At 46.3% G+C, this 24,062-nt stretch overlaps 1 protein-coding gene across 2 annotated transcripts in view; it reads right to left on the reverse strand.

Annotated features, from left to right (window-relative positions):
* RASSF3 (Ras association domain family member 3) overlaps positions 1–24,062 on the reverse strand; it is a 198,510-nt gene that overhangs the window by 121,314 nt on the left and 53,134 nt on the right. For both annotated transcript variants that reach the window (XM_075013607.1, XM_075013598.1), the window contains exon 2: positions 12,593–12,714. In XM_075013607.1, coding sequence (XP_074869708.1) covers positions 12,593–12,714 — 122 coding nt within the window. The remainder of the gene's footprint in view (positions 1–12,592; positions 12,715–24,062) is intronic.

Genomic DNA, 24,062 nt, shown 5'->3' on the forward strand with positions numbered 1-24,062 from the left:
TGCTTAGACACTAGAGCACCAAGGCCAGTGCACAGATGGCAGACGGTGCTGGGTCCATTAAGAGCTGCGTGAGGCAAAAATCTCTATTTTTTGTCATCTGCTGGCAAACCTGCTACAAATTTGGCACTTGTCTCCCAGACACTTAAGGCAGGCTTTGTGTAGTCAACTGTAGGCATCGGCTTCCCACATGAGTCACGAGCCTTAAAGACTGAGGAACACAGCATGTGGTCTGGGGTGGAAAGTTGGGTAGGGAATCCCCCTATCCAACAATCTAAAACTACTAAAACTACTAACTAACTAACCGAAACTATTAACAACAACAAAGACTAAATACAATAAAGCTAGGGAGCACACTTGCAAAGGCAAGGACCAAGTCCGCCTCTGATCCTCACTGTGGACAGAAGGAACTCAGCGAGGGAGGGCCGGCTGTTGTACATATGCACTGGCATACTGGCACCACTCCAGGGGGCTCCACAGCTGGCCTGACGGGTACTGCCAGGGTAAAAAAGTCTCTGTTAATGGAATGGACATGAGCAATCACTCAAAGAAGAATTGATTTTACCTCCCTCCTAATGTAGACCTGGCCTTACATTCAAGCTCTGCTGGCAAAATGCTGGCTGGGCATGTTTATGGCAGAGCTCAGGATTTACGACAACTCACTCCAAAAAGGGTTCAAAGCTTACTCGCTTGCTTTTAATTCACCCACACTATCACTAGTGAACTGGAAATCACGCTGTATTACTCAGCCTTAACTATGACCCATAGATATGCTATGCTTATAACTACAAACTGCATGTAGGTGTAAACGTTAACAATGCTGTAAGGCTTTATATAGAAGAGTGTGTACTAGCTGATTTTATTTAAACTCAATGAGATAAGAATTGAAGACCACGTAGTAAAATTGTATCCTGTGTGGCATATGGCAAGTGAAGGTGGTAAGACTGAATTTTAAATATTATAATTGTCATTAATTAATAACATAGCTTTGAAAGCTGAGAAGAAAGATGTGATTTTCAGTTCTTTAAGAGGGGTGTATATTGAGGGCTATACTACTGCGGAATTGAAAGTGAAAATGTATAGGTAGGGCACAAATGAGCTTATGTGACTGAAAGTCAGGATAGCATGACAGACTGATTAGTGTGGCATGTGAATGTTTCCTGAGTGACTATTGTAAGTGCCATTGTAGTGACATGTATTTTGCTACATGTAACAAATGTTGTTTATTTACTGAAATAATTTTCCTATTTTAATTAAATGTTGTTAAGAATAGTTCCTCCAAACATGTCCTAATGCCTTTTGGGCAAAATTTATCTTACTTGTTCTGTACAGTTATGAGATAATTTAAGAAAGGAAACTAAACAGTTGTCCACACCATTGAAATAAAGAATTAACTAAACAATTTCACTTTAAACTGCAAGAAGAATTTTAACTGTTAGCTCAGGAGAGGCCTTCTGTGACACTGTAGGTACACCAGAGTTGGAATCTTACATATACCCTGCACCATCACCAAGTCCTGAAGCTGTTGGCACCTGTGCATTAAAATAGTTTTTGTCAGAACTACGGAGAGGGATTGATCAGCTGAATGAAGTAATAGCTATAAAACGAAAAGGTGACTAAGTGGCAAGTTACCACCCAACACTCCCACCTTGTGGGCAGATGTAGCATTTCTGCAGCTGTGCCTCAGTTTCCTGTCAATGTCTTGACTCTCCCATTCCTACTCGCTGCAGTCTCCTTCTTTCCTTTGCGCTCATCTAGCTTTTTATGGAAACAAACCCTCATCTCCTCCAGCTGAACTTCAGTCCTGGCCCATTCTCCATGTGCCTGCAGGCAGCTTAGTTGGCCTTTCAGACTCATATAAAATATTTCACAGCATGTCTTAGATAAACATATAGGCTGTGCCTAGACTAGACCCCGACTTCGAAGGGGGTATGGTAATTAGGGTGTCAGGAGATTACTAATGAAGTGCTGTGGTGCATATGCAGCACTTCATTAGGCTAAATCTCCCCCGTGGCAACTTCGAAGTGTAAAAGCTTGTGTGTAGCTGCGAGTCAGCTGTTGGGTACTCAAAATTTTGAGGAGTAAAGGGACTTCGATGAAGAGTGGGCACTTCGAAGTACCCGTGGCTGACCCACGGCTACACGCGAGCCGGCACTTTGAAGTTTCACACTTTGAAGTTGCCATGGGGGAGATTTAGCCTAATGAAGTGCTGCATATGCACCACAGCACTTCATTAGTAATCTCCCAGCACCCTAATTACCATGTTCCCTTCGAAGTTGGGGGCTAGTCTAGGCACAGCCATGGCAATGTTAAATCTTAACTTGTTACTTTGGATGGCCACATTTTCCTGAAAAAATTATTTGCCTATTTAAGCTGATAATTTTTATAATCATAGAATCACAGGCCTGGAAGGGAACGCAGGAGGTCATCTAGTCCAGCCCCCTGCCTAAAGCAGGATCAGCCCCCATTAAGTCATCCCAGCCAGGACCTTGTCAAGCCGGGACTTAAAAACCTCAAGGGACAGAGAATCCACTGCCTCTCTAGTCCACGCATTCCAGTGCTTCACCACCATCCTGGTGAAGTAGCTTTTTCTAATATCCAGCCTACACCTCTCTCTCTTTAACTTCAGGTCATTACTCCTTGTTCTGCCATCTGACACCACTGAGAACAGTTTCTCACCATCTTCTTTAGAGCTCCCCTTCAGGAAGTTGAAGGCTGCTATTAAATCACCCCTCAGTCTTCTCTTCTGTAAACTAAACAAGCCCAAATCCCTCAGACTCTCCTCATAGGTCTTCAAAACAAAAAATAGTCAAGTAGCACTTTAAAGACTAGCAAAATAGTTTATTAGGTGAGCTTTCGTGGGACAGGCCCACTTCTTCAGACCATAGCCAGTGGTCTATGAAGTGGGTCTGTCCCATGAAAGCTCACCTAATAAACTATTTTGCTAGTCTTTAAAGTGCTACTTGACTGTTTTTTGTTCTGATAGTGTATAGACTAGCACGGCTTCCTCTCTGTTACTACTCATAGGTCTTGTGCTCCAGTCCCTTAATCATTTTTGTTGCCCTCTGCTGAACCTGCTCCAGCATATCCACATCCTTTTTATACTGGGGGGCTAAAACTGGACACAATATTCCAGATGTGGCCTCACCAGTGCTGAATACAGGGGAACAACCACTTCTCTAGATCTGCTCAAAATGCTCCTCCTAATGCACCCTAGTATGCCGTTCGCCTTCTTGGCTACAAGGGCACACTGTTTACTCATATCCAGCCTTTCATCTACCATAAACCCTAGGTCCCTTTCTGCAGTACTGTTGCTTAGCCAGTCAGTCCCCAGCCTATAAAAATGTTTGGGATTCTTTCGTCCCAAGTGCAGGACACTTCTCCTTATTGAACTGCATCAGGTCACTCTGGATCCTATCTCTACCCTCCAATATATCTACCTCTCGCCCTAGCTTTGTGTCATACGCAAACTTGCTGAGGGTGCAATCCAGTCCCTCATCCAGGCCATTAATAAAGATGTTGAACACTGGCCCCAGAACCAAGACTTGCAGCATTCCGCTTGAGACCGTCCGCCATCCAAATATTGAGACATTGACCACTACTCATTCAGCCTGACTGTCAAGTTAGCTTTCTATACATCTTATAATCCAAGGATCCAATCCATATTTCCTTAACTTATGGGCAAGAATGTTGTGGAAGACTATATCAAAACTTTGTTGAAGTCAAGGTATATCACATCCACTGACTTCCCCCTGTCCACAGAGCCTGTTACCTCATCATAGAAGCTAATCACATTGGTCAGACAGGACTTGCCCTTGGTGAACCCATGTTGGCTACTTTCAATCAATTTCCCCTCTTCCAAGTGCTCCAAAATGGATTCCTTGAGGATCCCCTTCATTATTTTCTCAGGGATTGAGGTAAGGCTTACCAGTCTATAGTTCTCTGAATTGTCCTTCTTTCCTTTTTTAAAGATGGGCACTACATTTGCCTTTTTCCAGTCATCCAGGATCTCTCCCGATCTCCAAGAGCCTTCAGAGATAATGGCCAAAGGCTCGGCAATGACATCTGCCAATTCCCTTAGTACCTCAGGTGCATTAAATCCATACCCATGGATCTGTGTACATCTAGTTTTTCTAGATAGCTCAGAACTTGTTCCTTCTCCACAGATGGCTGCCATCCACCCTCCCATACTGCATTGTCTAGCACCATAGTGTGGGAGCTGACTTTGTCCGTGAAGACTGAGGCAAAAAAAGCATTGAATATTTCAGCTTTCCTTACATCATCTGTCACTAGGTTACCTCTCTCATCCAGTAATGGCCCCACACCTTCTCTGATAACCAGTTTATTGTTAACATGCCTGTAGAAACCCTTCTTGTTACCCTTCACATCCCTTGCCAGCTGCAGTTCCAATTGTGCTTTCACTTTCCAGATTACTCCCTGGCATTCTCAAGACTATTACTGATGGAGACAAGCTCCATGCTACAAAATGAATGTACAATTGTTGAAATGTTCAATGTGACACAATTTGACATGCTATCTATTACTTGTGCAATCCTCCAACAACAAACCTTAGGAGAGGTATATGAAGGTACCTTAAAATCCAGAATATAGAACTAATGGAGAGCATAAAGCCTTTTTTCACCAAAGGAACAAAAGCTCTGTTGTTCAAGATTGTTTGATGAAGGGAATTTGTGCCATCATTCTTCCAAAACTACAGGCAAGGATCCTGGAGGAGTTGCACACAGGGCACCCTTGGACAGTCAAGATGAAAACACTGGGGATATGTGTGGTGGCCAGATATTCACCAACATACTGAACAGTTAGCTAAGGACTACTCTAGATATCAGAGGGTGAAAAATATGACTGCCTTGGCACCCCTTCATCCTTGAAGCTGGCCAACTGCTCCCAAATTAATTGGGATTTTCCGGGCTCATTCTTGGGTACCAATTTTCTAGTAGTAACAAATGGATATTCCAGGTGGCCTGGAATATTCCAAGTGGCCGAGAACACATTCTTGCTTGTCCTGATTACAAAGGTGACTACCAGTAGGTTCCTGGCACTTTCCAGACTCAGAAGGAACCTTATTCTTATGCCATTACTGTGACTTCTTGTGTGATCACTTCATTAAGGAGATTCCAGATTTACCCAAAAACAAAGTGTCACAACAGTGTCTGGATCTGATCTGTCTGATCCAAATTCTGATGTTCATGACACTGTAGTTCCATCAATTTCTAGCAAAGAAACAAGGACCTGAACTGTCATCTGAAACATCTTCTTGAGTTTACATTCCAGAACCTGTGCAATATTATCCTGTGTGTCAAAGAAAACCCCTTCAGCAACTCAGTTTGTAGTTGAAATGGTTGATGGTTAAGGCTGATGAAGGAGACACATACAGGACAACCCTCTCACTCCATCTGGAGTGCTCAGAGAGTCTTTTCTGACTCCTTAGTTATACTTGCAATTTGTAATGTTGCTTATATATGTTCCGGGGGGGGGTAACAACTCAGCATGGGGGCTCAGGCAATATAAGGGGGAGCCTTAGGATTAATGAAAATCGGGTTCACAAAGGACTTGACTTGTCTACATACAAAAGTTGTATCACATTGACTGTACCAGAATAGTTGAAGTGACAGATCCCTGTAATGTGAATGCAGTTATTCAGATGCCTCATAAGAGTAAAGTTTATCCCTGTAGATGATTAGAAATAGTTATACCGGTATAAAGCAACTCAATATCAGTACAGCTGCATGTATACTATGGGTTGCATTGGTACAACTACATCTGTTTAAAAAAAGAATTCTCATGGTTAACCAAAATAGTTATACTGATACAAAAGCGGTGTACAAAACATGCCTAGGGTTAGTCAAAGAGGGCCTCCTCTCTGGAAACCTTGCACAGCACACAGCAGTCCTCCCTAACCTCTGCTGTCCTTCAGCATACTTTCACTGTACAGACATGATATCCATACACACATGCACAGCACAACCCTCCTTAGCTGTGCATTTTACTAGCTGGTAGTACAGAGAATCCTGTGTCAAATCTACTGAGCATGCACAGCATATGACCTCCCAAGTTATAATTCGGATAAATCAAAACTAAATTTCACTACACATTAACAGGCATACCTTATGATGAAGGGCTATTTCCATATCAAATATAGAAGTTCTCCCCCTACTTCCCTCAAGCCATTTTGGCCCTAGCTCTGTTCAGAAATACAAATATATACTTGTAATGGGAAAGGCATTTCTCTCCCTGTCCCCTTTCTCTGTACTCTTCTCACACTCAAAACTGTTCAATTGTTTTTCTTTGATGTTGCTTTTCTTTTTTTTTTTTCTGTAAATGTCACAATCAGGCAGAAACCAAGTCTGGAGATTTTCAGCACAAAAATTACCAGTGACTGAAAAGAGGGAGTTAGATAATTTTACTATATCAGAATTAACTATTCAATAATTTTTCATCCATAGTTATTAAAGTGCTTTAGAAAAGGTGCTAGGTATCATTGGCTCCATTTTATAGATCAGGAAACCCAGGCACAAAAGTTAAGTGGCTTGTACAGGGTTTCACACCAGGTGAATAGCAGAGCTAAGAAATTAACTCAGGTCTTGTGACTGTCTTTGGAGATCTGCTGCCTTTCCGTGTGCTTCTGTAGGGTTTTGGGATATGTCTGCTCTCACTCTGTCACACACACAAAGAGCTCCACCAAAACAATACCCAGTCCTCAGTGTTTCCATTCAGCTTATAACCACATAGCTGAGCCAGAGGCATGCCCACAGGCCCCAGTCTATTTAGGATGCCCCAGCTCCAAGCACAGGATCCAGACTCCAGCTGCAGGACATCAAGAACTGGCCCCAGGATCTAGCTGCAGGGTTTTCAGGCTCCATTCCCTGGCCACGTGGCAGTGGTCCCCTGGTGGCCCAGAGCAAATCCTTTTCCTTATTCTGAGATAAGATGAGTAAATTGCAATGCAGAAAGGTATAACTCAGCAATCAAGCAGAGGCCTGTACTGGTTAGACAGAGTCAAGATGCTTAGGAGGAGGTATCTCTCAAGATTCAGCTGGTGAAATCTGAGAAGAGTGTCCTCCCAGCAGTCAGGTCAGAACAAAGGCACACAAGCCGTGTCAGATCCTGGCCCCTGTGAACTTAACAGAGGCTTGGCCATTGCTTTTAACAGGATTGAGTTTTTTGACATTTTTGAGACTGATCCAAAGTGAAGTGTAATTATCACTAGAATCTGACCCCAGACCAGAGGCCACACTGGACAGGCTCATCTTTGCTTAAAGAGGAAGAAAAAGGTTGCTGGAAGGTTCATGGGCAAGGAGGAACTGCCACGGCCTAGGGGAGAATGTCCTGTGCTGAAGATTTCATGGGCCTTCCCTTCCCTGCATTATTTATCCATCTAGAATGGAGCAGGCACCCAGCTGTTCCATATCATCTGGCAGAACTGACACCATCACAGGAAATGAGTGGCATGTGACTCACCAACAAGCCAAAAGGAAATGATCCCAGGCTCACCACTTTGGACCAACAGCTCTGTCTCTGTATCTGTTCCCGCTTATGAAATAAAAACTTCAAACTAGACCCCACAAGTCACTGTCACAACTGGTACAATACACAGCTACAAAAGTGAACATCAGAGACCTTCCCATGCCAGACTCTTTGTCCTAAGAATGAAAAGATCATTTTGATGCCACAAGCTCCTGTGCCAACTGCTGTTTTACCAAACTCATCTGTTTTCTTTCCATCATTGCTAGTAGCTGAATGACTTGTCAGGTGAGTCATTCTGTGCCTGAAAAACAGGCTGAACAGCTTTGCTGTAGGGAACGCAGAACTACAGTGTTAGCAGCTGCCAGGGGCTCAAAGAAACTACCAAGCAAATGTTGTTCTGCCCTCCTTAGCAAGGTAGATACTGAATTCTCTGGTGTCTGAAAAAGTCCAAAAGCCAATTGTCCATAAACCTGCCCAGTGGAACTCTGTGTAGCAGCCAACAGAGGCCGAATGCCAATGTTAAGGAGCAACAGGGTATAAAATGTTCAGCATCCTCTCTCCAAGGACCAGTGGTGGATTAATGCAATGACCCATGGGGCCTAAACTCAGGGTCCCCAGCCAATTTGTGGGCCTCCATAGGAATCTGTGTAAAAGTAAGGGGTTCACTGGTGCTGGAACTATGGTTCTGCCCCCTGCCCATTTTCTCCCACTTCCCAAGTGGCCTGCTCCCTGCTAGGGTTGCCAACATTTGCATCACACAAAACTGAACATCTTAGCCCTACGCCTTCACTGAGGTCCTGTCCCCTGACCACCCCACTCATTACGTTCTCCCTCCCTTGCCGGCTTTCTTGTTCCCACCCTCACTCACCTTCAATGGACTGGGTGCAGGAAGGGGTGAGGGCTGTAACTGGGGGAGCAGGTTCTGGGGTAGGGCCAGAAATGAGGGGTTCAGGGAGCAGGAGAAGGGTTCTGGGGCTGCAGGCACGAATGAGGGAAGGATTCCAGGTGTGGGAGAGGCCTCTGGGTGCAAGTTCTTGGGATGAGGGGTTTGGAGAGCAGGGTGGGGCTCTGGGAGCTGATGAATTCAGAATGTGGCCTATGGGTTATGGCAGGGGGTTGGAGTGTGGGAGGGAGTGAGGGCTCTGGAATGGGGCTGGGGATTGAGGGGCTCTGGGCTTGGGCAGATGGTCGAGCTTCAGGGGAAAGGGAGGGCTTTGGCTGAAGGTGCAGGCTCTGAGGTGGGGCTGGTGTTGAAGGGTTTGGGTAACATAAAGCAGCTCTGGGTTTGGGGGTCTCAGGGCTGAGGTAGGAGTTTGGGGCATGGGATTGTGCTGCAGGTAGCTCCTGGTCAGTGGCACAGCGGGGCTAAGGCACACTTCCTGCCTGCCCTGGCACCACGCTATGTCCCAGAAGTTGAGGACGGTGAAGGAGGCTCTGTGTGCTGCTCTTGGCCAGAGGCACTGCTCCCCATGGCTCCCATTGGTGGGGCGGGGTGTGGGGGGCACTGCGTAGAACCCAACCTAGAAGCTGGACCTGCTGTCCACTTTGAGGGCACAGGATGGAGCCAGGACAGGAAGGGGCTAGCTGCCTTCGCCCCACCCCACTGCCAGCTTTTAATGGCCCAGTTAGTGCTGCTGAAGGGTGTTTCCAGCTTCCCTTTTTGACCAGGTGTTCTGGTTGAAAACTGGCCACTGGCCACAAGCCAGAGCCTGGCAGTGGTAGGAGCCACCCAGGGAGCCTGAATCGCTGTGTGGCGCTCCAGAGCCTCCATCTGCCTGGGGCAGGGTGTCTGAAGGTAGCCCTTTGCCCATGTCCCCACCTCTCGGGCATGCTGCCCAGAGCAGTGGAATGCCCAAGGTGCCCCAGAACCAGCTGGGCTCCTGGGACACCCTGCACTCCACGTTTGTCTCACTGCTACCATTGGGCCAAACTGGTGATGCCCTGTATGGCCAAACTGGGATGAGGTACTCACTCCACTCTTGTCCCAAAGCTAATGCAGGCTAAAAAAGGCCTAGTTAACTGGACAGGCCACAGCTCAGAGGAGTCAGGCGACTTATGTAAGCCTCAGAACGACCAGGCGGAGACACTCTAGTAGTGTGCTGGGAAGCAAATGGGAAGACTGCCTGAGCCCATTTGTAAGGGCCTTGGACACCCTGGAAGGGAAGGACACATGTGACTTGGCTGGAGAACTTAACGTGGGATATCGTGCCTCACTGAAAGACTGGAACAGAAAGCACAGAGTCTGACACAAGGTAGAAAAGAGGCATCAGTTAAGCCCCAGACTGACCAGGAAGAGGTGTACTAGCAATGAGCAGACTCCATGACATCAGATCAAACAGGAAACTAAATAAATAAATAATCTGCACATGACAAATGACACATACATGCTTATTTACACCATGTTTTTCTGCAGGACTCTTCACATCACCCCCCTGACTGATTTACTCCCTTCCAAATCTCTGTTGGGTATTCTCTGTCCCTGCCCAATTTTCTTTCAGCTAGCTTTGGGGGTGGGGGGGGCCTCTTCCAATGAGCTCCTGTGGGGATCAGCTGTTGTTTCTGTGAAATCCACTGTCTGGGCCAGACCCTACCTATGTTGTTCTAACAGGAAATGCACTGGCATAATAACCGTTTCACCTCCCATTCTAAATCACACTCCACAGTACCATGAATCTGACTTCCTTCCATTTCCATTTCTTAGTGCTGCAAGTGCAAATGTTTTCATTTTCTCACCAGACTCTGGTTTCTTGCTACAGCAGCCATCTCCCAATCTGTAAGCCAGTACAGGCATATATTCTCCTAGCCACATACCTTCTATTAAGGATAAGGTGCATCATACAAAAGAATCAAATATTCCTCTGTCTTGTGTGTGTATTATACACAGAAAACAAAATTATGTTGAAAGAACATTATTTCAATGCAAAGTCAACCATTGAAAAAGTTAAGAAATGCCAGGATCAAGGCTGCCTCTGCAACCTTAATTTGCCACTTTCCCTCCATGCATATGCATTATGATGCAATAATTATGTAATCACATGGTATTTTTTTTACACAGGACTCATTCACTGATCTGTAGTCACTCAATGAGAAACTATTCAATGTTCTGTTTTCTTCTTGTTCAACAGGTGGTCCCAGGTTTTATTCACACCCTCCTGTAAAGACAGAACTATTATTTCCTCATGGGCTTTTCCCTGGTGCTCATTGCTATAGTACCCTTGTACTTAACAAACATTAATGAGTATGTTTTCACAATGTGCCTGTGGAGTAAGGGGGTATTATGTCATTTTACAGATTGAGGAACTAAAGAACAGAGATATTAAAGTCAAAACTGTCCATATAATTTGGGTGGCTAAACTGAGGCACCTCAGACCTGATTTTTTTAGACTATTTAGCATTATATAGCACTTTACATGTAGAGCTCCCCTTAAGTTCATTTGTAGTTCTGAGTTTTCAGTAGTGCTGCAGATCAGACCCCAAGGTCTAAAGTCTAGCATCCAGAAAATGACAAATCAGTGACCACTAATGAAAATTCTGGCTACAGTATTTGACTAGATCACATAAGAAGCCCATGGAACAAGCAAAACAAAAAACCAGTCCAGTAGCACTTTAAAGAGTAACAAAATAATTCGGTGATGAGCTTTCGTGGGACAGACCCACTTGTTCAGATCATAGCCGTACCAGAACAGACTCAATATTTAAGGCACAGAGAACCAAAAATAGTAATCAAGGTGGACAAATCAGAAAAATTATTATCTAGGTAAGCAAATCAGAGAGTAGAGGGGCAGAAGGATCTACTCACCTTGATAATAATTTTTCTGATTTGTCAACATAGATTACTATTTTTGGTTCTCTGTGCCTTAAATATCAAGTCTGTTCTGGTACGGCTATGATCTGAAGAAGTGGGTCTGTCCCACGAAAGCTCATCACCTAATAAATTATTTTGTTACACTTTAAAGTGCTACTGGACTGCTTTTTTGTTTTGATAGTATATAAACTAGCATGGCTATCTCTCTGTTACTATTCAACATTCATGTAAAAAGCAAGAATAGGAAGTCCTTGAGAATATAAGCATGACAGGCTCTTTGTTTTCAGGTCAGATGTCCAGATGTAGCATGGCCTGCGGTCACCCAGACCTAAATCTGTAGAAAAAAAAGTCCTGCTCAGCCCCAGGCTAGAGCATGTCCATGAGGATAGACTATTGAGGGTACCTAGTTGTCAAAATGTAAAAAGTCTCTATTAAGCATGTATGAACTGCCATTTGACAAACCTCATGCCATTTGCTTAATCACTTGGCCAAATTCGGGTATATTTTCACAGCGATGGCAAATGGCAGACCCCTGATACAAAGGCTACTCCCTGACAAATTTCAAGTCCCTTTCCCAAAGCTTGAGTGCACCACAAATAATAATACAATTTTAAAAAATTATTTAAACTGAGGCAATGACCTGGAATGTGAAATTTCTGCTCACAGAGTTAAAATTTTGGAAGGCTATAGTCAGCTGAAAATGGGGTCTTATCAAAGGAAGTGTTGGGTAATCTTAATACTAGTGGTGCTATCTGCCCTAGCTATAGAGTCAGACAGACAGAACGTGTGTGTACACATGCAGTAAAGTGTATTAGTCATAGGGTGTAAACTCCTCGCCTTTTCAGGGGAGGAGAAAAACTCTTCTGTTTCTTTTGAAGTGTACCAAAAGTAGAAAGAAAAACACTAATCTGAGACCCTCCTCAGGTGGAAAGCAAGCAGTATCAAAACACAACACTTAAGGAAAAGAATGGAAAAGCTTTACACATCTACTTAAAACTTGAGGACAATCTACATAAGCAAACATGAAATTTCCCAAGTCGGAATATGATCACAAAGGAAGAATTGAAACCCTTACTCTTTTGCAACAAAATGTGAGTTGAATCTTTAACACAAATGGCCAAGCCCTTTGCTTCATTTCTTATCCAAAATATAATACCTCCAGCACCATAGGATTTCTGGTACATTTATTCTGTATTGATTTAGTAGGAAAGTGTCAGCTACAGAATTGTCATTTTAATCTTGAACAGATGGGTGGAACAGGAAAAAGCTTCTGTATAAATAACTGGCAATTGAAAAGCATATTACCTGACTGTCATTGGTTTGATCAAACTTGTCACATATGGAGATACATTCCATTAATTTTCCATTCTGCTGACAGTCCAGATGCACCAGATCTCGGCAGTGAGAGTGACATGTATATCTGCAATCTGAAAGATATATAGAAAGATTTATAAAGAAAAGATATTTAGGGTGTGTCTACACTAGCCGGCTACTTTGAAGTAGCCAGCACAGCGTCGAAATAGCACACGTTGCGTCTACATGCGCTGTGTGCTATTTTGACGTTGAAATCGATGTTAGGTGGCTAGATATCGAAATCGCTATTCCCATCCGAAGATGGGAATAGTGCCCTACTTCGACATTCAACGTCAAAGTAGGGCGTGTGTAGATGAGCCGTGTCCCGCTACTTCAAAATAGTGGGGTCCTCCATGGCAGCCATCAGCTGAGGGGTTGAGAGATGCTCTGTCCAGCCCCTGTGGGGCTCTATGGTTACCACGCGCAGCAGCCCTTAGCCCAGGGCTTCTGGCTGCTGCTGCTGCTGCAGCTCAGGGCGCATGCTGTGTTCACAGGGCCTGCAACTGGTTGTCAGCTCTGTGGATCTCGTGCTGTGCAAGGCAAGTGTGTCTGGGAGGGGCCCTTTAGGGAGCAGCTTGGGGCTTTGCTGGCCCCTTATTTCGACGAGGAGCACTTGTGTGTGTGGACGCTCCGCATTTCCCTCCGGGGTGGCTCCTTTCGACGTTCTCTGTCGCTACTTCGACGTTGAACGTCGATGGCACCAACCCTGGAGGATGTGTAGACGATACGCGTCAAAGTAGCCTATTTCAATGCTCTTACGTCAAGGCTATTTCGACGTAGTGTGCTAGTGTAGACATAGCCTTGGACAGTAATGCAAATCATTTTTATGCTAACTAGAGTCTGCATGCAAGTGCATCTCTTTCCAAAATAGAATGTTTTACTGTAATGTATGATATATTTTTTTTAAAAATCCCTCCCACAAAATAAGCTGCAAAGTGAAATTTGTAAGCTATTTAAACAGTTTGACTATATCTACACTACTGCGATCTTTCAAAAGAGCTCCTTCCTAAAGACCTCTTCTGAAAAAACCTCTTTCGACAGGAGTGCATCCACACACAAAAAAGCAGATCAAAACAGTGATGTGTTCTTTCGAAAGAGAGCATCCACACAGCCCCCACTTTTTTGAAAGAACGGGCCATGGATAGAAAAATCAGGTGCCATGAGGACTGCTCTTTCGAACAAAAGGGCCCACAAAGCATCTATACACATTTTCTTTCAAAAGAAGCTTTCGAAAGAAGGCACTCTTCCTGAAATGGGAGTTGAAGAGCACTTCTGAAAGGAGCACCGCTTTCTTTACATTTAATTTCAGAAGAGCGCTTTTTGTGTGTAGGCACTCTGCTGAATATTTTGAAAGAGCTCCTTCTTTCAAAAAATATTTCAAAAGAACTTGCTAGAGTAGACATGGCCTCTATGTTTAGACAACTTATGAATTTCCAAACTATTCAGTATACCTGTCAGAGACAGTGTGGTCCCACAGATAGGAGATAAGCCTGGGGGTTAGAATCAGCAACAGAAACCAGATCTTTTTACACTAATTTCTTGTGTGACTTTAGGAAAATTATTTAATTTCACTGAGTTTCCATTTCCCCATTTGTAAAATGTGGTTAATAAAGTAGTTCACTTTTCTAAAGAGAACTGGGGTCTGAAAATGGTATGTGCTAGGGATCATTAACTACTGTCATTTAAAATACCAGAGGGGAGATATAGTACAAAAACAGAACAGGGGATTTTGTCAAGTTTCCAGCATGTTTTTCCTGACATTGCCATTGATTTTCCGTATGATATTGGGCAAGTCAATTTAAACTCGATTTACTAGTCTGTTAAATGAATACAACAACACTTAAAATTTTGCAGCTCAAAAGCTCATATAAAAGGTTTTAGAAAACCTCAGCTTTAGTGCCCTTTAGGAATAAATAAATTCATATTAATAGCTGGATAACAAACATAAACCAAGTCCCAGATACTCTGTGTGGTAAAGTTATTACCACATCAGAAATGTGCATTTGAAAGTAATTCACTGTAGTGAGGTACAATGGCTTTCCCCAACTCAGAGACACAGGGGGACTCCCAGAGGCCTTGGTGAGAAGGCCCAGAACACCTGTGCCCCATCCCACAGTGAGCCACACCTGGTACTGGAAGTGCCAGAAGCGGGGCCTGGGGCTTAGTCAAAGGTCGGCCTCCAAACAGAGCAGAGGCTTCTGACTGGGCTCCTGCGAGCCGGAGCTGAAGGGCCTGCTCCAGGCAACCAGGCTGGTGAGAGCCCCCGGCCAGCCACCCTGACCAAACCAGGCCTCAGCCAAGTCTGCCTTTGGCCTAGTACCCAGACTTTCCAGATATACCAGGGCCCTCGGACCTGTAGCGAACCCCACACCCCGAGGACCAGCATGAGCCAGTGAGCCTGCCCACTGCCAGCTACCCTGAGGGCCCAGACCTGCCTACACTCCCCCAACCACTGGTCACCCCCAGGACCAGGACCGGCCAAAGCCTAGGACCCTACCCGCTGCCAGTGACCCAGAACCCTCTGACCTAATGAAGCCTGAGGTTCTGCTTCCAGTCTGCTACCCAAATGACAAGGAGATGCCCGACTGGCCAGAGTTGCCCATGGCTACCTATCCTGAGGACCCTGACTGGGGACCTGTGCCAATGGAAACTGAGGTATGAAATGGCCCCGGGGATGCTTCACCAGAGCACGTCAGTGTGTTGCGGTCTGGATCCCCACCAACCAGCTCCTCATGGGAGCTGTTGCTAGGGCACTGGGCCGGGGCACAGTGGAATGGGTGGGCCTGTGCCCCTCTACCTTCTTCCCCGAGGGAGGTTGCATCACGACTCCCTTCCCTGCCTCAAGGTACACAACCAGTGCACCGGTTATTTTGCCTTGCACTGGGGCCAACCCCTGGGACTGTCTGGTCCACTACGACACAAACTATCAGAGAGGTAGCCGTGTTAGTCTGTAGCTTCGAGAACAAGAAGAAGTCTTGTGGCACCTTATAGACTAACAGATATTTTGGAGCATAAGCTTTTGTGGGCAAAGACCCACTTCATCAGATGCATGAGTGGGAGGGTGGTTTCAGAGGGGTATTTAAATACTTTAATACCACTCTTTAAATAACCCTCTGAAACCACTCCCCCACTCATGCATCTGATGAAGCAGGTCTTTGCTCACAAAAGCTTATGCCCCAAAGTATCTGTTAGCCTATAAGGTGCCACAGGACTACTTCTTGTTCTCTAAGACACAAACTGTGAGTACTGCTGGCCCACCCCAAGCCAGCACCTGGGCTCACTAGAGACTGTGAAGGTTTGCTGCCCCATTAAAGGGCACTAGATTCTAGAAGACTACGTGGGCTGCCCAAAGACAGGCAGCCCATTGACTCCAAGGAGGTGCAGAGGCCTGTGTGCCCCAGAGAATGTGCCCACCCCAGGTCACCTCCTCTACATGCATAAACCTCATTTTCTGGCTCACAAAGATCAGCTATGACCACTACTGGATGTTTAGATAAATAACAGGTATATAGAACATAATTCTATTTTGATGGAAGGCTCATCAGGTTTCAATTTTCTGCCCTCGGACATATATTTATTTGTACGCTACTTGTAAAACATCCAGAAATATTGCAGCATTTGCTGTTTTCATATCTATAACAAAACTGGTAATGCCAACTATAGTTAAGTTTTTCACACCACTTTCCATTTTAGCTAATGTGTCTCATGTTGGGCAACCAAAATATATGGAGACTTTTGACCTTACACAGTTTGTGCTTCAGTTCCCCATCTGTAATATTAGATATGACCCCTTCTTAGACAGGTGCATTGTGAAAACCCAAAATTATTAGTGTCTGTGAAGAACTGAAACACCATGGTGATGAGCAGCATGACAAAGCCCATGAGGAAGTTACCAATTCTCTCTTAAGAATAGGGTATGAGTACCATTCAATCAGTCCTAAAGCCCACATTCATGAATAACAAGAATAAAAAAAAAACATTAAACAGATGCTCAGTTAGTGAGTATGATCTATTCAGTGCACTGATTGAGGCAGGGCTCATCTGATGGAAAAATGGTATGGCTGCGTCTACACTACAAACTTACTTGGAAGTTAACTCTGAAGTAAGCTGCTACTTTGAAGTTGCATGCAGAACGTCTACACACACTTTTCCTTACTTCAGTGTTAACTTAGGAGTAAGGGAGGCTAACTTTGAAGTCATGGTATAGTGGCTTACTTCGAAGTTAGGTGTGTGTAGACGCTCTGCACTCCTTACTTCAAAGTAATGGGTCTGCCAAGGAGGCGGCCCCCCTGCAGGAGGGAGACAGTCTGGCCAGCTCAGGCAGAGCTCTATGGTCCCTGCTGGCCACCTTAAGGAAACAGCTCCTTGGCAACCCCAGGCCGGAAGTTGAGACTGTGCTACAAGCAGGGGCAGCATGAGCTTGCGCTCGGACTGCCCCTGCTCAAAGCACCAGCCCGTCTCCGCACCCCCGGCCACCATGGCAGCACAACAGGACCCTCCTGGCACTCCCGGGCTGCATATGAGGAGTCTAAGGGTTCACAGTGCCTGGGGCTATGCCAGAAGGGGACCCTCATGGACCAAGGATGAGCTGAAGGACCTCCTCGCTCTGTGGGGAGAGGATGAAGTCCTTTGCCAAACCGGCACCAAGCAGAGGAATGCAGAGGCCTTTGACCAGCTGGCCAGCAGCCTTGCTGCCTGAAGCCACCCCGACCGCACTGGCAGGAGCGTGCAGATAAAAGTTAAAGAACTCCGCCAGGCCTACAGCAAGGCTCACAATGCTACCAACTGGTCGGGTGCATGGCCCATCCACTGCCCCCACTACCAGGAGCTGCACAGGCTCCTGGGGCCGAGGAAGGTGGCCACTCCAGAGCATCTGGTGGACACCGCCAGTCCTCTCCCCCTCATGGACAGTGATGACAAGGTGGGCCCCTCCAGCACCGTGAGCCCCCCACACGGGGAGTGGCCAAATGAGATCCAGGGCAATGGCAAGGGCTCCAGCGACAGGACCCACGTCATCGCCCTCCTTTCTGGGACACCAAACTAAGCCTCCTCCAGCCAAACCTCACCCGAGCCCCAGGAGGTCTCAGCCAGTATGTACGGGATGAGCAGGATGTTGCCAGGGACAGGGATGGGCCCCCACCCCCAAAACAGCTGTGCAGCCCACATGCCTGGAGATGGGGGAAGGGGAGGGAACACAGGTCGACCCTCCCCAAGAGGGAACCTCTGGACACCTGGGATCCCATGGGTCTCACGGGCCATCAGGCAGCAGAAGAGCAGGGTGGGGGCCAGTGGAGTAGGGGCCCTGGCTCCCTCGGGGTTGGGACCCAGAACTAACACGTCCCCCATCCCCTTCTGTCTCCGCAGGTCCATCGTCAGGAAGGCGCCACAGAGCACTAGAGCAGGTCACAGCTGCAGGGGGCCAGGAGGCCGCCCCATTGCCCCAACCTGCATCCCTCCGCAGCCATGGCAGAGCCTCCTGCAGACAACACTGGAAGGACGAGCAGGTGGCCGCTAATTGGGCAGTCATGCAGGAGATGACTGGGGTGCTCCAGGACTGGCTGGTGATGGAGTGGGATGTGTGGGTGCAGCTGGCTGGCAGCCTGGACACCATGGGCCAGGCCTTGGCCACCTACCTCTCCCAACCACCCACCCCCTCGCCAGCTCAGCCTGCAGCTGCCCCCATTGCAGCCACTCCTCTGGCAGCAGCCCCTCCCGCAGCCACACACCTCCTGGCAGACCTGTCGCCATCCACCCATGTGGAGTTCGCTCAGCGGCTGCTGGCTGAGGTGGGCCCACCTGGCCCAGCCCCAGTGGCCCCCCACACCCCACAAACCCCGTGGAGGCTGAGCCCACGGCACCCCCACCCCAGCTCTATCTCCCTGTGGTCCTGGCCCTGTTGCAGCCCCACAGGGGCCCCAGATGCAGGGTGATAGGAGCAGACATGGCCAACGCAGGCCCCGGACCCCCACACCCCTGGGTGACTGAACCTTTCCCCACCTAGCCCCCTGCCCAGTTCAGTCTCCCCACTTTGCCCCCTGCCTCCGTGCTGTGGACTGTTCCCCTGCTGCACTGAAAATAGTTTCACACGTTGTTCTGTTTTGTTTTGCCAAAATTGTTTATTCCTCCAATAGTAAAGTTTCTGGTTCCCACCCTGATCCGGCTTGGTGGGAGAGCGGCGAGGTGGGGAGCATGAGGGATAGAGGAGTGGGGGTCCCGCGGTGCGGAGCGTGGCTGGGAGGGTCAGGGAAGGCCCTGGGCGAAGGCCTGGCACAAGGCCTCCCAGATCCTGACCTCATCCCTCGTGGCACAGGGCAGCAGGCAGCTGTTCAGAGCTGGCCCCCTGGTCTGTGGCCCAGCCTTGGATCAAGGGATCCTGCCGACCCTCCACAAGGCTGTGGAGGGCACAACAGGCAGCAATGACTGCAGGGACAGTTGGAAGGCTAACGTCCAGCCTTTTGAGGAGGCTGTGAAACCTCCCTTTCAGCCTCCCAAACGCCTGCTTGCCTGTGCCCCGGTACAGTTGAGATGACCATTAAAGGCGTCCTGGGCTGGCATGGTACGTCTGGTATAGGGCTGCATAAGCCATGGGTGCAGCAGGTACACAGTGCCGGCCACGATGTAGGGGGCATCATGATTTCCCCGAGCAGGAGCTCCTGAGGGGGTCATATGTGCTCTCCTGCATCCAGCATCCCAGCCATGAATTCCAGAACACCCTGGCATCACGGGCGCTGCCCGGCCACCCAACACACATGTCCAGGAAATGGCCCCTTGCATCCACCAGGGCCTGGAGTACCACCGAGTGGTACCCCTTCCTGTTAATGTAGATGCCCCCACTGTGGTCTGGAGCCCGGATTGCCATGTGAGTCCCGTCCAGAGCTCCGAAACAACTGGGGAAGCCCAGGTCTATGAACCCAGCAAGGGCGGCACCCAGGTCCCCCAGGGTCATGACACATGGCAGGAGCACCCTGTTGATGGCTCAGATGACCTGCCGGGGAGGGAGGAGGGGCGGGAAGGAAGAATGTCCATAAACGCCTGACTGGGAGGCCCCCCTGCCCAGTAGCCCCCTTCCCAGGGTGGGTCTGTGGTGGACGCCAGACTTACTTCAATCACCACCACTCTGACAGTGGCCTTGCTGATGTGGTATTGGTAGCCAACGGACTAGAGGCTATTGGGGGTGGCCAGCCTCCATAGTGCAATGGCCACCCTCTTCCACACTGGGAATGCTGGATGCATCCAGGCGTCCCAGTGCTGGAGGACTGGGGCGAGCGAGTGGCAGAGGACTTCAAATGTCTGGTGGTTCATTCTGAAGTTCCCCAGCCACCGCTCCTCATCCCAGTCCTCCAGCACCAGCCAGTCCCACCACTTGATGCTGGTGGCAAAGGCCCACTGACATCGGATCGGAGGGGCCCAGGGAAGGGGCAGCAGTGCCATGGCCAGGGCCTGCAGGCTAGGCCCCATGCAGGTGACATAGCTGTGCCGCTGGAAGAGAAGGGCAACCAGCATGGCCAGCAGGCTGGCCAGGGTGGAGAGGACCTTGGCCAGGGTGTGAGCAGGCATGGTGTGTGGCTCTTCTCCCCAGCACATATTCTGCTGCTGTCTGCAGCCTGGCAGTCCTTAGCACGTGCAGGGTGTGGGTATTGGGAGGGGCCCTTTAAGGGGTTGGCGGGCTGGGAGCCCGGAAGGGCTTGTCGGCCATGCAACCCCTGCCTGCATCATTTCCTGGCCCCTTACTTCCAAGTAGGGACTAACTGTGTGTAGACGTTTAACTTCGAAGTAGGGAAAACCTACTTCGAAGTAAGGGAGGGTGCGTTTTGTGTGCAGATGCTCTACTTCTAAGTTGCTTACTTCAACATACAACTCAACTTCAAAGTTATTTTGTTGTGTTGCGTAGACAAGCGCATGTGATCACGTAATTATACAAGGCTGGAGAGGGGAATCAAATTAAGGTAGCACTGGCATTCCTACCTTTTTGAGTGCTTGACTTTGCAACCTTAATAATGTTTTTATGTCAGTTTTGTGTGTACAGAGTATATTCCCATTATTTATATACAATCTTTTTGACAAATCATATTAGGCAACAGTGTGTTGGTTAAATAGTAATCTAAGACAGGATTAACTAATGAAATTAGGAAACAGTCTCTTTCGGTGCTATTTTGTTTCTTATTTATAATTCATTTTAATCTGTGTACCTTAATGTCATTTATAAGACAGGCCCATAACTTCCTCCCTGACTCTCAGAGACATAATTGCAGAAAACATAAAAGCTTCATCTCTGTAAATCCAATTAAAGCTTTCTGTCATAAAACAGATTTTTTAACAGACTGGATGTAAATTTAATGAGTGAGACTGAAAAGATTACCTCTACTATGGCAATAACACAATTAGGCCATTTTACCCATGCAGTTCAATTATTTAAAAAACAAGATTCTACAGATTCTACAAATGTGCAGCAGAGGCACAGGTACCGTCAAACTAAAGAGGACTATAGTTATTGCATTACCCTTTACTGAAATGCCCACTCCTGAAATATCTGAACTTAAAAACAAACAAACAAACAAACCGTCTGCTCTTCTAAAATCAGTATGTCGATTACTAATGGACTTCTGCTTAGAAACAGCAGAATCTGGTATTCCTTTCTAACGGCATCTGAAATGTCTGTTGCCCTGGAAGAAATCAAGACATTTAACATGTATTGGTCAAAAATAAACATTCATTGACTCTTTTAAAAAAGCCTGCTCAAATTAATCAGTAAGGGTATTAAGTCTGTCTTCTGCAATAAAACTGTTGTAAAAGTGAGGTATACTGAAAACTGTTCTTCTTATCTCACAGGTATTGTAAGTTAAAATGCAAAAGAAAATGTGTAGATATTTATTAAACATACAAATACCTTTTAAAAATTATGTTGTCAGTTGCTGAGGAAAAATCTAACATTTTATGTTACTTAGAATTTCACTCCAGTACTAGATTCAAGTTGCCTTATTCAACAGCCTAAAGTTGACGAAAAAAGCAATTCAATAAACTCTTTAAATTATGTGAAATTGAGACCACATGTATTTTTGCTTTTGTGGTAAATTGTGAGAATGTCAATCATTGATTTATGTGAATAGTCCCTACCTGATATTTGTGTTTTCTTCACTTGAAACCTGATTTTTCTTGATAGCTTGTAAATAGCAGTTCCCATAACCGATTCTCTGCAGCGTTGTGCAGAAACAGACAAGCAACTGAACAGGCAAGCAGCTGAGCAAATGCTACAACAGACCTGGGTAATTGAGCTTCATTGACTCAGGATCAAGGAAGGAAGATGCTGCTCAGGAGAACAAGTCCCTGCATTCTGATGTGTTCTTTCTCCTGGCTCTTGTAAATTAAAACACTAATTGCTATGATGACCGAGCCAAGTGTGACTTTCAAATGAATATAGGAACTATAGACTGTGTGCAATCAAAACAAAGAGTACAGAGAAAATAGGTGCCTACTTGTATCTTTTATAACTGAAATTGATTCTTCAGAATAAATCTCTATTTCAAGCTCAAAGAAAACTATGCTGTATAATTCTACTCCTCCATAGATTTTTGGGAAGTTAGCCAATACAACCTATGTAAGTTGATTGATTGTGGTTTGCTTCCCAGCATCACAGGAAAGATGACTACTATAGTTGCTGCAAAAGAAGTGTACTTTAAGAGCTTCCTGGAAAATGCTTTATATTTTGAGTCAAAAACCTATTTTCAGGCTACAGATCACCGAAGGAAGGAGAAACCGATCTAACTTCCATGTGGCCACGAGCCGTTTGATTTACACCATGTTTATATAGTGCCTTTTCTATTGATGTTCCACATTTGAATTTGTAACTTACATTTCACCTGTTACGTAGAGTTGCTTTGGTTATATTTGCACTATTGAACAAGTCTCATACATCTACATTGCACTTTTCCATTTTTCTTTCCACACTGGGGCTGGTGCCATTTCACTTTCACTACGTTCTTTAGGAGTCATGGGAAAAACAGAGAACAAACTGGATTACTTGAATTTCAAGTGACTGCTAAATACAGGTTGTTTGCAGCTCAGTTCTGCTCTTAGGTTGAGTTTACCTATCACTAACCCCCTTTGTTCAAAGCATTTATTCCTCACTGGCAGTATTTTTAGGCTCCCCCAGTCAATGTTCAGTCTAATCTTTTCCAGTCATGTGCAGGTTTTTCCATCCCTGTGCAGAGTAAGTGGTTATGTGCACCACGGTGTGTGTGAACATGCACCACCAGCAGGAACAAAACACGTAGCTGTGGGAACTCAGCTAATCAGCTGAGTGCCATGTGACTCTCTCCTGCATGGTCACACAAGTGTATAGTTTACAGGGAACGCAGGACACTCATCTGACTGCTGTAAATTGTGCCATCTGCAGCACCCCTGCAATTCTCTTTTGGGTCAGGACCCCAGTTTGAAAAACACTAATGTCCCCTGTGACATTAGTATAGGGTAGAAACACCCAAAAGACCAGATGTCATGTTTTTCATGGCCATGAATTTGGTAGGGCCCTGCCCACAGCCATTCCAGACACACCAAGGGGCTATGAAGATGGCTTAACAAGCTGCCTAGGGAAATTTGCCACGAAAACCAACTAAGCCAACTGAAAAAATCATCTGGAAGGCTGATAAACCAGCTTCACTCCACCTGTGTGTCGCTGGAATGCAGGAAACAGGATGTATCAGGTCAGACGATATGACAGTGGCAGTATATCTACACTGCAGCTAAATAACAATGGTTGGTGTGTGCTAGCTGACTCAGGCTTTGCTGGGCTCAGCCTAAAGGGATGTTTATTTGCAGTGTGGACACTTGTGCTTGGCACAGAGACCACGCTCTGGAACCCTGAAAGATGGGAGGGTCCAAGAAACACAGAAATAAGCAGGTTTTCAGATGTGTTCAATATGCAAAATTCATAGTGACTTCCAATGACACTTAGGCGGTTCAGCAGCTCAGAGAAATCAACTGATTACTTAGCTGATCTGAAAACTTTAGCTAATATGCCAGGCATATCATCTGCTTTTCTTCATCTGCAATGCAGATCAGAACATGGGATGCCACATGACCAATCTTAATTTCTTTCCTGCCTCGCATGCAAGCAAATAAGCTCCAGGGACCAAAACAAAAAGGCTGCAATGAGCTTATTATTTCTTTGTACAGTAAGAATAAAAAAGGAATAGCTCATGTATCATATTTCAGAAATATATTGTTTGCTCTGTAGCTGATAAAGCTGATCAAGAAAGTATGTAGTTATGATATAGGGTCTCATAACAGGCACTGCGGGTTTATGAGGAATAAGACCACATACAGAAATCCACTGAATTTCAAACAAAAATGTGAACGGTATAACTGTAAATGAAAAAAAATGCTATTTAATAGTACATATTACAGGTTGAACCTCTCTGGTCCA

Source organism: Carettochelys insculpta, chromosome 1 (assembly GCF_033958435.1).
Source record: "Carettochelys insculpta isolate YL-2023 chromosome 1, ASM3395843v1, whole genome shotgun sequence".
Taxonomy (NCBI): Eukaryota; Metazoa; Chordata; order Testudines; family Carettochelyidae; genus Carettochelys; species Carettochelys insculpta.